Source organism: Tyto alba, unplaced genomic scaffold (assembly GCF_018691265.1).
Source record: "Tyto alba isolate M040663 unplaced genomic scaffold, T.alba_DEE_v4.0 Super-Scaffold_21, whole genome shotgun sequence".
NCBI classification, from domain to species: domain Eukaryota; kingdom Metazoa; phylum Chordata; class Aves; order Strigiformes; family Tytonidae; genus Tyto; species Tyto alba.
The window spans coordinates 21,004,819-21,022,202 of NW_024881295.1; the positions used below are offsets into that span (position 1 = coordinate 21,004,819).

The following is a 17,384-nucleotide window of genomic DNA, read 5'->3' on the forward strand; positions in this document are numbered from 1 at the left end:
AGCCTTACACAGAAGCTGCTTCAGGCTTAAAGTTTCTTTGGAGATACTTTTTGGCCAAGTGTAATTTTTATGACAGTTTCCTTTTCAGTTTGAACCACATTTGAAGGGCAGCGTGATGTACAGTATAGTAGAAATGCTCTGCCATAGCCCGTAAGGGTTGCTGCTGAAGTTACACTGAAGGCAATCGAATGGTGCTCTGCCTCCCCGGGGGGGGGGAAGGTTTTGCTGTTCCCCGTAGGCACCGTGGGGCCCTGTGCCACCTCAGGCCCGACGTTGTACTTGCCGAAGTTACCTCACCGCCCTAACACCGCAGAAAATGGGCATCGCTTTGGTTGAGTTAGTTTTCTGCAAGCTTAGTGAGCTGAGCCTCCTCAACGTGGCACCTGGTGAGCTCCAAAACTCTTGTGAGATAAGAGACGGAAGGAATGTGGTTGGGGCAGTAGTGGTAGTATGGTGGGTTTTTTCCCTCCACCTCCTTTTTTTTTTTTTTTTTTTTTTTTTTTTAAGATCATCTTTGTCCCACGAAACCACACTGGCCTTCATTTTTTATATTTGAATGGGAAGTCTTTTTCAGCTGAGGCTTCCTCAGCTGGACCTGCCAGGTTTAGATCCTGACACTTTAGATCTTTACAGTCTTGAGCTTCCCGTGCTAGCTTGTAAAAATCTTACTTGGTCTCTCTGGATTGCTTCTGAGTGTGCCTTTCACGGAAAGATGATTCCACGCCATAGTTTTGCCGGCGTGCCTGGGATGTGAAGGTCCTCTATGACCTTCCTGTACAGTAAGCATACTGTTCCAACAGCTTTGACCACTCGAGAGTTCTAGGTACAGTATTTAGTTTTCTGAGGTGTGAAATGGCTTTCATAATTTTCAACTGTGGTTTTCATAGTTTTCAACTGTTCACGCATCTGTGCGTGTGAACACAGCTACTTTCCCATAGCTACTGCAGGATACAGAACTCGGTATGCAATATATGTTTTACTTTGCTTCAGCTTTTTTGTTCCAGTTGCTCTTGAGCTTTTTGGGCGTACAATGGAATCCTCCTAATCTTCCCTCCTGCGCAGAGCTTCTTTCCAAAATGATGAAATATGTGTTCATGCAACTGATTTCCTCTTCTGTGGCCAGTGCTAAAGTTAAACAAGACTGCCCGATGCAGAATTACATGCCTTTTCTTCCTTTTTTTCCCATTTAAAACCTTTTTTTTCAAGTGTTTGGCTTGTTACACTACCTTTTTAGCACTTGTGTGTTTTGAAGGAGCAGCAACAGTACCTTTCTTTATTCTGTTTCTGATGACATTTTATCAATGTGGACCCTAGAAAAAAAAGGGTCAAACAGGCAGAGGTCTAATTTTTAACCATTCCCATTGTCCGAAGGTACTGTCAATTCAGACAGGAGTTTTCAGGGAGCAGTGCTGCCAGCTATCAGCTCACCACAACCCTCCCCAACCAACGTGAACATTAAAGATCAGAAAACAGAATCTGTGCTCTTTTTAAAATGGAGCTTGTTGTGCAGTGCAGGTACAGTGTTCGGTATCAAATGAATTTTCCACACTATTGATACTGAATTCAGCAGATTGTAGGAATGTGTTTGAACACTGAAAGAAGCTTTTATTTTTCTAAGGTTCTGATCAAGTGATGTATTTTCATGGGTTCTCCCAGATTACCTGCACAAAATTAAGTATGAAGAGGCAATTCAGTTTCTCTACGAAGGGTACCAACTTTCTTTAAAACCTTTCTTCTGTGAGGCGAGCAAATAAGGTTGTTAATGAACAAAATGCACTTACTGTTTAAAAATGTCTCGCATAACTAAGTGGCTAGGAATTTATTTTTTTAACCACAAAAAGGGGGATACCAGCTTTAATATATTAATCTGTTACGTAGTGAGGCCCCTTAAAAAGTATAGTTGTTAGTAAAGCTGTTGTTAAATGCACTGGTAAGTAGTAAATACTTTGCAAAAGCAGTTACATTGCTGTTGGGTTGGTTTTGTTTTTGGTGTTTTTTGTTTTTTTGTTTTTTTTTTTTTTTTAATTCAGATAAATGGATTGTTTTGAGGGTAGGCATTTCTGAAGTCTGAGTAGTGTGTCTTTTATTTCTAGTCCTACTTATTCACTAATGGTGTTTGAAAAGCACTGTAAAATCAACATGAAATAAAATACATCGTTATAACTTTTAAGTACAGTTGGTAGTATCTAGGTGTTTGAAACTAGATGACTGTGTACTGGTGCCTCAGTCTTTGAACTGGTTTTGCAAATTTATTCATTAAAACTTGATAGGTCAAACATTTTCTCTAGTTAGTTGCAAGTAATGTAGACTTAAATGTGAGTCTTCATTATCTGAGGTAACTTGCAGAAAGGATTCCTTCAAGCATTCTCATAATTTTGCTAGAATACTCTCTGTAAGTGCTAATAAAGTCTCTTGTGACTTTTTTAAGCTTTTGTACATCGCTGAAAATTGATGTGGCTTTTTCCAGTCTCTCAATTCAGTAGTTACAGGGTATAAGTCTAGCAGCAGTTTTTATGTACTAAATAGTTGTCCAGTTTGATCATCTGAAGTTTGACTGAGTCAAATGAAAATACCTTTTTTTAGCAGGTTTTTTTTTATTTCAGTTTTCTAAACTAAATGGTTGTTTTCAACATCCTTCCATGATAGCTGTTGTATCTTGGTTTGGATTTTTTTTTTTTTTTTTTTACAGTCTCTTAACAACGAATGGCAAGGAGCCAGTTCTGCCTTTTAAATTATTTAATTTTTCATGTTGGTACTAGGGTTAGTGAGGTAGCATGGTTCACTGAGTAGAACATAGAATGCCATTTAGGAGAATGTGGTTTCTGTGATTGGGAGCAAATTATTTACGTTTTACAAATAATGTACAAATAAACCCAACAAGTGCACTTGCTCTGTTTCGGGTTTTGAGACCTGTTGTGATAAAAATGGGATACCTTAGCTATTTTATTGGATCACAGATATTTCTGAACAAACAGAATAGATTTATAGTTGACTAACAGTTCCATCTGTCTCTTGCATTTTCTAACTGGTTGGTAGAAACCACATGCACAGTGTAGTAATAGTTTGCTGGTGGAATATTGCAAAGTGTATAAGAAATTATTTTATGGATTGATTACATGAACTTTTAAATAGCTGCTGATTATCTTTTCTGGACAGTCTAATTAATTGTGTGCTCTGGCAAGAAGAGAGCAGAGTAAGTTCTGTAGTTCAGCCAAGACTGAGTTTATTTGTTTTGTCATTTTAATTAATGTGACCCAAGCTGTGTAAGAGCTCTGCTTGACTAGCATTTGCTTCTTATAGGCAATTATTGTAATTAGCTGGTTGGCTGCTTGCTTTCTATCACAAATATGACTTGTCTTCAGCTTAAAGTATGCAGAGAAATAGTCTTGTGTATGCACGATGGTTTGTGGGGTTTTTAAAATTTCACTGCTGTATGCATTTAACATCTTGAGAGTCTGGTGGTTACCTCTCTAAAGCAAGATTGCATTCTTAAAGAAGTTAGGAGATGTAGATAGGGGTTTTTTTTCCTCTCCCTTTTTTTTTTTTTTTTTTTTATCTGTGACAGTCTAGGGAGAAGTTGTTAAATTCATAAATGTAAATACAGTGAATTGTACAAGAACTTGATCTGTGCATGATCCTCATGACTACTGAATTAGTACCAAAGTGAATAAAAGAGAATAGTAATAATGCAACACAAAAGCCTCGAGCAATGTGGAATTAAAGATTTAGTTAGATCAAAGAAAGCTGTGCAACTGGTGGTTAATGATTTAAATGAAGGATACAGACACCTCTTATTTTTCACACTGCTGCTCTGCTATGGTAGAAAACATTTGTTAACTTTCCTTTCTGTAGTGCTTGGAGGCAAATTCTACTCGGCAGCAAGCAGCAAAGATGGCAGATGATGGAAAAAGTGGGGGAATGAAAATTAAAACTTACGCAGGAAGGCTGCTGCTTCATGGTATCCTCAATCCATCCGACTGCGGGCTACGGAGAGTCTGAAAGGTGACTTTTTGCGCCAGCTCAGGTGGTCACTGGGTCCTTTGCCAAGCTGTTTCAGCACACTAGACTGGCAGAAAACTAACCTTGAGAAAGAGAACAATTTTCTGCTTGTTTAGCATACTGATATGGTTCGGCCAGAGGTTTAAGTTCTGGAGAAAGAGTATGGAAGGGAGCAGGGATAGATAGCCAAGGACAATGCAATAATTGCAGCCACTTTCTAGGTTGGTGTAAGCTGCAAAGCAGCCACTGCCTAAGGCTCTTGGTGACTTTGTTCTTACAGGGAAACTGCTTGGTTATGTTACAAGGGTAGACTTCATTGAGCTTTATCCTTTACAGTTTGTTGTTGTATTTAAAATAATATTTTTAAACGCTTATAATAAGTAAGGAACATTTGAAGTCTGAATTCCTTTTGTTAAAGAGGAGGCAACTTAAGAGGCGAAGGTCTGACAGACTGAAAAGCTATTTATTCTGCTTTAAGAGCAGAGATGAACAATGAGCAGTTCAATGTGCCTTTAGAATTAAACAAAGGAAAAGACGTAGATTACTCAGTTGCAACTGATGTTTTTCAAATAAATGAGATGCAAAAATATTAAGTGAAACCTGTTGGTAATACCAGGGGTTTGTGTGGTGGAAGTCCTCTGGTAAAGAAAGCGAGTCTTTATTGAATGTACTTGTCTTAGAATTGCAGAGTTAGTCTTCCACTTATTTTTTTTTCAGTAGAGTTTCTGCTGCTCATTCCTCAAAGATGATACTCTGATACTTGACTGTTAACTTGGTCAGATGTTTTCTAGTTTTTTTTTGGAGTAGGGAGGGAGTTGTGTGTTTGGTTTTGGTGGTTTTTGCTTAACGAGAAGAGTGTTGCAACAGACACAGCTGAAAACCTGCATTCCTGGTTACGAGGGGGGTTAAGAACTGTCCTTTCCTGCCTAAAAAATGCTACCTGTTAAATGGAAAATAGTTTTCATCTTCAAGCTTTTTAAATATTTTGCTAACTGCTGTGCTTACAGCAGATGCCTGCTGATCACATTACTGTATTAGCTGACCTAGTTATGATCCTAGTCATCAGACAGGATGGTACAAAAAAATGTTGTACCTCTTCTTTGGGATTTTTCTTCTTTAATGTGCTATTATACATCTTCACCAAGGCCATTCTTTATCAGTCTAGAAAGATATGTTCATAGACTTTTGTGGAAAAAGAGATACTGGATCCTTTTTCTGTTTGCTACAGTAACTTCTGTAGATATTGTTATGTGTAACTTATTTACTATTCTGTGATTGTAAATTTTACTGGACTCATTCTGAACTGTCTAGCCAGGAATGAAAATACACTGTCAGAGTTCATATCTCAGACACTGTAAAGCAACTGCGATAAAAATGATTCACCAACATTAATAAAAAATGCTGACATTCCTGTCACTTGCTTAAACTCTTATGTGAAACCCATTGCAAGCTGGTTTTCAGTTCAGAGAAGTTTTTCAGCTGTTAGTATTTTTCACACTTGTTTAATAAAAAGGTGAACTGCACTGTTGAAAATGTGATAAGCATGAAGAGCCAGCAGAGAGTAGGAAAAAATGCAAAAATTAACATAGTGGATGTGTGAGTTGAGAGAAGCTTCCACTGAGAGATGGAGACGAGCTAGAGCCTGAAGTATAGGGAGAAGAAAGGGACTGTCCTTCCCACTGCATGTGCGTGTTCCAGCAGATGCCTGCAGAAAATGAAAAGCAAGCTTTGTAAGATGCAAGAAGAGGACTAGCACCATTCAAGGTTAGCGAGTGGGGAAAGTATCTCAAGAGAAGATCAACATGTGAAGAAGAGGTAACAGTGATTTTCATCAAAGAAAGCGGAAGAATGCAAATTCTGCATCTTGACAGGTGAATGCTGAGGTGGGGTGCTAAGTTACTAACCCCATTCATATGTCCTCTTGCCTCTCCTTAACGCTTCGTTTTCAAGTTAGTTAAGACATTAGTCCAGCTAAGAACAATCTTGTACATAACAGCGTTTTAAAGCATTTTCTGACAAAGTGAATCCTAGCTCAGTGGACCAGACAGTTTAATTGATGGTGTAAGAAGCCTGAAGGCAATGATTAGAATAATATTAGATAGGTATTGATGATTTTGTCCTCTGTATAAAACAGTTTCCAAATCAGATGCTTAATTTTTTTTTTTATTTTTTTTTTTTTAAATTACCAAGTTGGTTTTATCAAAGTATTCTCCGTCATCACGAATTGTAATAATCCAAATGCAGGACATACTGTGCCTGGACAAATAATGCCTTTTTTTTTTCTTTACAGAATAGATTTGAACCCTCGGGTGTCTTCTACCAAATGTGCACTATACATCTTGGAGTTGGGTTGTGCTGCGAGGTTTGAGTACTGATGCCAGGTGCAGAAAGTACAAAAGATGGTTTGCTTTGTGCTGTCTCAGATGCTGCATATTTTGACAAGCAGCGAAGGATGTGAAAATAACTTCATGGCTTATAACCTCGCATTTGTGGAGCCATAGTCTGCCCTGAATAGAATGGATTTAGCCTTCTACTATATATGACTTGCCTCTGGCTTGAAGTAGGTCATCATCTTTATTACATTGCAAGGGAGTGCTTATTTGCAAAATTAATGCACAGTTATCCACAATAGGCAGATACAAGTTGATATATTCCAGTATACCTGGAATATTTCCAGTCTTCTGGCTGCCTGTGTCCATGTTAGCCTGCGTCAGCTTCCTTGTGTCAGCAGCACTAAAAGGAGAATCAAATCTAATCTCTTATGATAGAGAATAACCTTAGCCTAATGCTACCAGATAAATTTTTTCGTCCTATCTGAAGCTTTTTTTGGAAAAGTGATAAGGTTATCCAAGCTGTAAAGGCTTCATTACTTTTTTGTAGAACTACAATGAAACAGTGTGTCTCAAATAACCCTGCTGCTTCCCGTGGGAAGGGACTGGACTTGTATGTGGACAGTACTAAATGCACTGCAGGTTTACTTCAGAATACGGGAAGATTTCTAGCAACTGTCTCTTAGATTGGCATTGATTTTTGTATTTCTGCAAGATACTTAGCAGTTGTGGTTTCCTACAGGTGTGGAGTTTCGTAAGCGTAGTGGACTGCTCATAAGAGTAACAAAAAATAGGTCTGTTCTTTCTTAACAACCAGCAGGCTTCTGCAGTTTTCTTTTACTTCTAAAGAAAGTGTGACTGAAGTGTGGATAAAGGCATTACCATGAGATCTTGAGGAAGGAATGCTATTTGTGTGTATGCATTTAACTTGAAAAACTTGGGTTTATTCTGTTGTCTAGGAACAGGCTTTTTGGTCCAGAACTGATTGCTAAAAGGATTCTGTATTTCATGTTTTTGCTGTCTCTTTTGTTAGGTATTTCTTTGATGCTGTCCTGGAATGTATGTGCTTATGGGGAATGAGACACCTACTAAAATACCAGGCAATTTTTGTACACTCTGAAGTTTTATTTGGACAGTTGAGAGAAACCTATACATCTGTGAGTCCTACTGAACTCAAGAGATTTAATTCTTAAGAACCTAGTGTTTCAGGTTTTTGCCGCAGAGATGATGGGTTTATATCTTGGCTCACAGCCTGTGAGGCTGGGCTGGTACACATGATGCAAACTTAGCTGAGACGAGTTATCTCAACGAGCAAGTCTGTGAGGAGAGAAGACAGGCTGAAGTTGCTGGCTGTGTAAGTGTAACAGGTATGGTGAATTTTTTTGAGGTGGAAGCTGTGGGTAATGGTGATGTGCAGAAGCAGACCTTTCTGAGTTGCACGAGGTCAACTTGCACAGAGCACCGGTTCCAAATTCCAGTTAGGAAAAGGCTTGAGTTCCTTCAGTTGAAGTAGTCATAGATCCTACATAGTAGGATGCAATATACTTACACAGGGGTTGATTCTCAAGGAGCTATCTAGTTAACGGTTGCTCTGGACCACAAAAAACTGTGTATAGGCGTATTCACTGATATGGGAAGCCAGAAATTTTCTGTAAGTAAAAATAAGTAGAAGTTGCCACTTAAAGGGAAATGGTGAAGCTTGGAAGTTTGCCATGGCGTATGTGTTCTGGTGCGTACTTGATTAAGGACAGAATATGCTAGTCAATACTAGATTTGTGAAAGTTTTTTCAGCTTGTCAGAAGACTTTTGATGAATATGGCACACAAAATAGGTTTTCCATTTCTGTGAGCAACAAGTAATGATTTGTTGCTATGGTTGACTTTGATAAATTTCCTTCTGCCTTCAGCGTACTTTTAACTGTGTGAATAGCCTTTCAAAGATGATAGAAATCCATATTAAGTTTGCCTGTAAGATTCACTGGTGGAAAGGTTCTTGGTTTAGCGCACAAATGTATAGTGGATAATTCAGGGCACTGCTTTCAGCTCCTCTGAGTGATGTTGTCTTCCATTAGGCTTTAATTTCACCTTCTGCAGGTGAAGGTGTTTTTACCATAGCCTGGTAGCTGGCAGTAAGTTTAAATTTGCTTTTATTTTCTTCATTAGTCACTCAGGTTTTGCTTTTGTTTATGATATTAACTTAGCAGGAAGATGTCTGCCCTCATCAGAGGCTGTTTGATTCTCTTGCCAACATCTCCTAAATAACACGCTTTAGCTGTGCATATTGCTGTTGCTCAGTCATATTTGTTATTCTCTGTTGTAAGAGAAGAGAGGAGCAAGGTTGTGGTTATGGACACAGAGTAGAAAATAACACACGAGCAAGGAAGTTACTCATTATCAGTCTTCAAAAAAAAGTATTTGGAAACTCGTCGGACAGGGGTTCATTCTACTCAGCACTGATGGGGCCAAGGCTGGAGTGCTGTGTCCAGTGCTGGGCTTCCCAGTAACGAGAGAGACGTGGCTATATTGGAGAGTCTGGTGAAGGGCCACGAAGATGCCTAAGGGTTGGTGAAAGGAAGACGGAGCCAGGCTCTTCTCAGTGGTGCCCAGTGACAGGACCAGAGGCGACGGGTGCCAACTGAAACACGGACGGTTCCCTCTGAACATCAGGAAACACCTTTTAACCGTGGGGGTGACTGAGCACTGCCACGGGTTGGCCGTGGAGTCTCCATCCTTGGAGGTATTCAGAAGCCATCTAGACATGGCCCCAGGCAACCTGCTTGAGGAGGGGGTTGGACCAGATGACTTTCAGAGGTCCCTTCCAACCTCAACCCTCCTGTGAGTTGCGGTTACTGTGCCAGTGAAGCATCTTCCCTGTTGCCAGTCGTTTAAGTACAGTAAATTGTCAGTCTTGGTTGTGGTACAGTGCATGTTGGAAAAGACTTTCGGTGGGTAAAATTGCCAGAATGATCAAATAATAGAAGTTGTATTAAGTACGAAGGTAACCTGTTTCTCAAGATAATGCTGACATGTTTCCTTAAGTTTCCCAGGAATTTTCTGTATACACACCCTGGTTAACAGCGGGTTACCAGTTGCACAGTAACTAAACATCCTAAACTCTTGTACTGAACAGGTTAATTGAAATAGGGTTGAATCAAACTTGTTCTTTTTACCAAGCATACAACTATCCCTTGCCATCTTGGGAAAAACAAGCAAAATACAGAAATCCTTCTCCTTGCTGCTGTTTGGCGGTCTTGGCTTCAGCGTGATAAATTGATTGCAAGTTGAGAAGCAAGCTGACTTCCACAGTTGCCTCAAGGGAATTTACGTACCGAATACTTGAATATCATACTCTTTGTCTGCTATCTCCCCACTCCCGTCACTCTTTGTAGTTTGGGTTGCTTGTTCCTGAGCAAACTGTTTTTGCTTCGTTGTAGCTTCTTGATTAAATCTTTGTTCTGGTCTCTGTTCTAAAACTTGGGCTAGAAGTGAATCCACTAATAGTTTACTTTAGGAAATTGCTGGCAAGTAACTGATGTTTAGAATTAGAAGGGGTAAATAAGGTGGTGTGCAAAATGTGGGTTCTGTATTTCAGAGTTTGGGTTTTTGTGAACATCGCAAATTACGTAGTAAAACTTGTTTTGATCCAACGTGGATTGGATCTTTTTATTGGTGCCTACTTTAGAATATGAAGTTTTTTATACCTTCTTTTCAAAGAGGTAGATTGTCACAATTTATAAATCCAGACCTGGTCTTTAGGCTATATATACTATTATCTGTGAAGTAGAAAAAGTTAAACTGAAAAAGGTAACAGGAATCTTTAAAATCCCTTTGGAAGAAGCACTGTTTATATTATCTTCATTTATTCTATCCTCGGCCTAATAACTCTGACGTAATAATTTTTTCCTGATAAATAGTCTGAATAACTCTTCTGTGAAGAAGAGATTCTCCCCTTTTCCTCCCCCTTCCCCTGCTATAAATTTCTGAATTTGGTCAGGCTGAAGTAGCTTCTTAAGTCAGTGTAACATTATTGCTTTAAAATCTTGGGTTTGTGCTTTGATGCCTTTTTTTCAGGTATAAATTAGTATTCATAATACTGTTCACCTAAGGTGGTTCTATAATTAACTCTTTCAAGGTGTTGTGAAGAATGAGCGACAACCTGAATTGTTTCATAGTACAGTGCCATAAGTATTCTCTGTGAACTAGAGGTAAATGTCTTTTCCAGATGGTATCCATGGTCTGTAAGAAAATTTGCAGGGTAGACTGAGTGTAGAAGTCAAGGTATAGAAGGTGCTCTTTAAGATCAAGACATTGTGTTCCCATGCGAGTAGAAGAGTAGGGCTCAGTTTTGTGAGTGTTGCTTACACGTGTTACTTAAGGTTTAATGGAACTCCTTCGCTAAACTTTGTAGTACTGTGGAAATTAGGTTGTTAAGTCTTGCAAGAAAAATAATATGATTTTGATAAACATGAAAAGTAAACCGTTCTTAGAAGTTGTTTAGTTGAAGGTTCCTGAATTTTAGAACCAAATTTAATTTTTCTCTGTTTATCTCAGAAGCAAGCTGTGTGTTACTGTCACTGGATGAATGGGATAGCTTTGTGCACTCTTTTACTGATAATTAAAATACTTCTATTATGATTTTTTTGTTATTAAATATCAAGAAATTGTATTTTTTTTGTTGTTTTAGGACAGATTCTCTAGGTTCTTTTTGATTACAAAAATTTTAAATTTTCTCTTTTAGGTCTGGAATATCAAACAGATGATTAAATTAACACAAGAACATATAGAGGCACTGCTAGACAAATTTGGAGGAGAGCATAACCCACCATCGATATATTTAGAGGTAAGTTTACGCTCGAATGTGGTTAGATTAATGGTGTGTTATCTTAATCTTATATGAAGCATTTTATGTTAAAACTGAGGATACCTGTAGTAGAAGAGAATATTCTTGTGTATTAGAAGCTTAACTCTTTCCCTGAAGATAGAAAGGAACCGTACACATACAGTAGGGGAAGATCAGTGGCATGGCCTCACAGATACGTTGGTGCAACTGAAATGTAAAGCATCCTTTTACGGTGCAGAGGTGAGTGAGGTCATGTGTATAATAGAAAAAGGTAGGCTGTGTTGTTAAAAGCAAATACGTACACATACCCATGAAAACAACTATAAGATTAACATTGCCTTTAAAGCTGTTGACTTTGCTTTTTCTCTCTTTGAAAAATAATCACATGGAATACAAAAAATTAGTAGAAGGGAATTTCTTAAAGAAATACATAAGATTGTATGGCGGAGTAGTACTTTTAAGTTGTGTTTAATTTGTAACCTAAACTGCAAATTGAATTTCTGTATTCTTTCTTCACTCCAGATTCAGAAAGTTGCATTGATGTAGGACCATTAAGAGCATAAAAAAGGACTGCGTGCATAAGTTACATTTATTAGGAAGTGAATGGATATCACTTGGTCCAAACCCTGCCCTTTTCTTGGTTCTCTCAAGTATTGAAATAACTGGAAGTCAACCAGATTTCTTTTGTAGTCTTTTTCATTGTAATTGCTACCTAAAGGCACTGGGTAATTAAAAATAAAGATCTCATTATTTGAGGTACTTCTAGCTTTTATCTTAATATGTCAGAGCAGGGCACTAGCTTGATTATACAAATATTGACATAACGTCCTTAACGGTTAAGGTCAAATGAGGCCCTCTATAGTTGCTTTACTTATTGCTAATGTGAAGTGGGAGTGTTGAATGAGTGCTGATCACTATTTCAACCACTTAATGGTATATAAACACACCTCTGCTTTCACGTGAGGCAGTTCATTCCGAATGTCTGGATATAATATTGCCACGTGTATGTTGGTTTCATTAGATTGTGTATCATTTTGCAATAATAATGAACTTAGTCTGTACTAAATCTGGATTTCAGGTAGTGAAATTGTTAGTTTATTACAGCCATTTGTCACTTACTCGTATCTAAATTAAAACTGAGATCCCAATACTGGAAGCTTTTCGTTTATTCTGTAGTTAATTGATAGGGAAGAGAGCATTTGCAGTTGTAAATGCGTGCTAGGAAATTATTACAATAGCGTAAAGAATACGGTAATTCTGAAACAATTTGTGACTACAAACCATGAAGTGTAACGTAAATTTGCAAGTTTGATGGTTCCATGTGCTGCCGAGATGAAACTGCAACTCTGGCTCGTCAGCGCGGTAGGGAAGCCCGGCAAGACAGAGCGGAGCGGCACTGGGGCAGCGAGTTGCGCTGGGTCAGGAAGTGACTCGTGTGGCAAGTGGTGCTGGTAGTGGCTAGGGAGCGGCGAGCCACGGAGAGGAGGGCAGGAGTGACTGGCATTCTGCTTTTGCAGGTGAATTATCCCGAGAGACAGCAAGTTCTGTGAGAAGAGCCACTGGCAGCGAAATGCTTTCCCCAGCTCTTTGCAGTGTGGTTCTGCTTCCTGTGTTCGGGTACTTGCAGTACCAGTAGCGGCTAAACCACTTCCAAGCACTAACCTGGACGGGAAATATTCTGGGTTTGTTGGGTTAGTTTGCCATCCAGTTGGTAGATGGAACAACTTCCTGATGAAATCCAGTGAAACCCAAAGCCGTGCTTAAGGTCGGGGAAGGCGGGGGGGGGGGGGGAAGAGCTTGCAGCTGTGAGCCAAGAACCAAGAAAACGGGGTAAGAGAGGAGAGGAACTTTCAGTTTGAATGGTCATTAGCTTAGATTGGGTCATCCTCAGGTGGATTGAATGAAGTGAATAGGATTAAATGCTGCAAACCTGTTATTTGTTTAGTGTGTAGATTTCCTGTGGTAGAAGTAGTGTGCAGGAAAGAAAAAGAAGAAATATGTTACAGAGTACCTGATACAGTCAGAGTCAAGATCACTGTCTACCCGTGATTGCTCATTTCAGTCCAGCAGCAGTTGTCTGGTGCGTCCTTTCTGTGCCTTTCCTGCCTTTTTGGCTGCTTTTGGCTTGGCCAAGAACAGGGTTTACTTTCTGTTACCAGAATTTACTTTGCAGCAATTTACCTGAATCTAATCTGTCGATGCAAGAGCTCATGTTTTGGCTTTCTGCATTCTTCTACGTGTCAGAAACAGATCCTGAAAGGACAAAGCTGTAAGTAAAAAGCTTTGAATGTAGTGTGATGAAGTATGGAAGAAGATGTTTGCTTCCAGGAAATGCGGCACTAAGAAAATACAGTAGTTTTGATACGAATAAAAAGAACCACTGACTTCTATGTGTGACCCCTCCTTCCCCCCAGGCTTTCGCATCTAGGCAACGCAGAGGATTTGATGCTATAGTCTGTGTGCTATTTCCAAAGTGCTTAAACAGGAAGGTAACATACTCTGTCCATCCTCTTCTGAATATTATCTTCTGATTGTTTTGCTGAAGCCTCATTTCTGGCTGTAAAGTGCAATATTGCCCTGCTTTTTCTGTATGGGTAATTTTGATAGGCTGTTACTTGGACTGCAACACCCTTTTGCCTTTGTTTCCTTCCACTGCTCTGATCTCTTTGCATCTTCCATAAAACGTGGACTTCTGCAGATTGTGACTGTTGATCATCTCTTGAGTGCTATCAGCAAGCATGGTTTCTGCTTAACAAAAGTTGGAATTAGTCAAAGCTAATTGCTAGATAAGTACCTGCAAATGAACACTTTTGCTTTCACCAATATTGCCTTTCACTCTTGTAAACATCTAGTTTGTTATTGTAATAGTTTCTGCAAAACCATGGTTTTTTGTATACCTATGAAAAGCTTGACAGCTATCCATTCATCTTCTGGTGTGTAGGGTTTCGGTACAATAGGATTTGTTCAGTTCTTTTGTACTCCTGTCTGGATTTATATCCTTCATTTCTTACGCATCGTACTAACTGCTCACGTTCACAGAACTTAGAGCACCCTTTGTGCTGGCTCCCGGCCTGTGCTGGAGCTGCCTTTGTAGACCTGTCAAGTAAAGTTGTGGTTAAACCTGGTGACAAAATTGCATTTCAATTAAAAGTGGAAAGGAATGGTTTGGGGGAGTGGAAGCATGCAAAGGAAAACTGAAGAACTGAACAAGAAAATTAATTCTGAAAGCAGAGCATTCAAAGGATGTAGTAACTTTATAGGTGCCTTGAATATAAAACATACAGCTCATTTAAAAATAAAAAGGAATTTATGCCTTAGGTATAGTTGCTCAAGAAAATAGAAGATAACAAGGTTTTGTTTCTATGCCTATCTGAGAGTAAGATGACAAAACTTTTTTTTTTGTGGCAGACTTTTTTTTTTTCTTTAATTCTGGTGGGGGTTCAATGCTGTTTACATCAAAAGAACTTTAAAACTGACAGTTATTGTCACAGCCATCATTTCACAATTCATCAATTGACTATGAAAGAGGAATTAATTTCTTGAAATATCAGAAGTGATTGACATGTGCTGTGTTGAATTCAGCATATATTTAATTATTCCCTCGCGAGGGGGTACTTGAGTTCAGAGGTATCACCCTGCCTTGATCCACCGCTCCCCAGTGACTGTCTCAAAGGTGACTGTAGAGCACGGGGAGCAGGGCCTGCAAGCCTGGGTGGGCTGCTTGGTTTGCAGCTGCCTGGGAGTGGAAAGTGCAGTGTGAAGCTGGAGGGCAGTGGGTAGCTTGTCCCTCTCCTCTCTGGGCAGGAAAGCAGGGGCTGAGAAAAGAGACCAAAGCTGCAGAGAGACTTCTGCGTGCGTATATATGGTACAGAGGTGGGAAACAGCATGAGCAGAAGAAAGAAGAGAACGTTTGTCATTAAGCACACAATTTTCTTCTAATTGTTATACTTTTTCGTGATAGCTTTGGGAATCTGATCAATGGTCTCTAATACGATTGCAAGAAAAACTTCTCTGCTTGTTCTGTCTGGAAGAAATAATAAATGTAGTAAGCAAGGGCTGTATTAGAATTTTAGCTACAAGTCATTTTAGATTTTTTCTTAGCTAATCCTAGTTCTTAACTTTTTCCATCCCCGGTGTGTAAGCAGAGATCTGTTTCTCGGGTCTAACAGACCCTTGGAAGTCACTGTCAAATATTTGAAATGACTACTTGACTCAGTAGATGTAGAAATATCACTAATAGCCTTTTTTTTTTTTCTTTTCTTCTGGAAGAGAGGCTGCAGGAGCTCCTCAGTAAGTTTTACCACACTTCTTGGAAGCCCTCTGTATCACAACAGCTGAAAACATCAATGATTATTGTCTTCCCACATAATTTCTCAGTGTGTTATATCTGTCCTTGCAGTGCTGTTTCCCAAAATACAGTTTGTGATTCACTGTGGAAAAACCCTTTTTTAAGGGTTTGTCTAAGCGTTGTAAATATTGGAAATCTTTACTGCAAAGAAGCCTAATGCTGTGATACTGGGGAAAAGCTGGGATTCAGTTAGCAAAAATGTTTAAAATATACAGTTGCGTGTTCTTGTATAATGGCCATCCAATTTTTTTTTTTTTTTTTGTCTCTACCAAGAAAGTACTGATGAAAACGATAACCTAAGTTAGGGAAAGGAGAATAAAGATCTGTGTACTTCAGCTTAGCATTGGCAATATATGCTGTTTACAAACTGAAATGGGTTGTACAAATTCAGACTGTCCAAAAGCAGCTACCTCAAACTTAGAAAGGAGAGCTCATGCGTAAATGACTTAATTTGTTAGCCTTTGTGGACTCTTGAGGCCGTACCTATTTAAACTTCCAAAGCGCATCGTGTGTCCTGGCCTCATAGTTATGTGTACAATATTATCTGTGAACACATCATCTGTTAGAACTTAATTGAAGAGTATTAGCCCATTCGTATGTAAATAGTTCTTCCTGTGGTGCAAAGTAGCATCCTGGGCCTGTAGGTTGCTTCAGTTAACAGTTCCAGAGTAACCTGACTGCTTTTTTTTTTTTTTTTTTCAGGCTCCACACAAAATAAAACAGTATACAAATGCATAGATAGAATGATAGTGGTATCAAAATAATTTTTAAAACTCGGTCAGCTTTCTAGTATTGTCTTGAAGGAATCATCTTCTTTCCTACTTCTATTCTTGGAAGCAATTTAAAATGCAAATCATGGGGGTAGAGGTATGTTTGTCCGTAATTACTGTGATTTTTTTTTTTTTTTTTTTTACTCCCCTGCCTGTGCCCCCCACACCAAGCTTTCTCCTTTCCTAGGCTATTAAATATATTTTATTCAGAGGCTTTACTGTTGCCATTTTTGAGAGTTTGGTTGTTGAATTTCAGGAGAGTATTTCATTCCTTCCTGTATATCTGACAAATCCACACAGGAGATCAAATTAATTAAGGAAGATTACCTCTTTGCTGATCTAAAGGATGCTTCTTGTAACAGCAGGCCAGATACAATCTAAAATGGATCTTAGTGTTGAATCTCAGGTTGTTTTAGACTGTGGGATTCCAGGAAAATGCTAACGTGAGTACAGGCACCGGGAAACGTGGCGGTTCTCTGGGGAAATTCAGATTAATTTTTACCAGACTCCTAACAGATGCTGATCAAATATGTTGGACCAAAACAGGAGTGTCTAAAGTTAGACTAAGTACAGATTTAGGAGTCTTACTAAATGAAGAAATCCTGACGTACATTACTGTCTATCTTCAGCTCTCATTTAACTTAGTGGGATTTGCATTTGATCAACAACCTAAAAGGTCAGACATCTTTTAAATAGAAACACAGTCTCAGTTTCATAAACTGGGAAACTGTAGTTTAGGCTTTTAAGAGGCTTGCAATGTGTGGATATTAACTAAAATTGATTGAGGAGAAAAAATGGTAAAACCAGTTGGTCTCCTTGAGTTTAGACTGGGTTTCTACCCAGATGGGACAGGGGGCAGGGAGAAGGAGAAACCACATTTTACTACTTGGTTTTGTCCCAGATTAGCTTTAAAAAAAAAAAAAAATCACTTGTTGCTTTTTGTTTCATTAGGTGTTTTTACTAGAAAGTATAACCTGGCTATGGCTGAAGAAAACAAATTTCAGATATAGTGTAAATAATACGTAATACAAAAATATGCATATTTTTGAGAAAATCCCATGTCATCATCTCGTCAAGAGGACTCTCTTGGCACATCTG

The 17,384-nt window shown here is 38.9% G+C and overlaps 1 protein-coding gene across 2 annotated transcripts in view; it reads left to right on the plus strand.

Annotated features, from left to right (window-relative positions):
* Positions 1–17,384, plus strand: part of BRAF (B-Raf proto-oncogene, serine/threonine kinase) — an 82,796-nt gene that overhangs the window by 5,452 nt on the left and 59,960 nt on the right. For both annotated transcript variants that reach the window (XM_042795311.1, XM_042795312.1), the window contains exon 2: positions 11,067–11,168. In XM_042795311.1, coding sequence (XP_042651245.1) covers positions 11,067–11,168 — 102 coding nt within the window. The remainder of the gene's footprint in view (positions 1–11,066; positions 11,169–17,384) is intronic.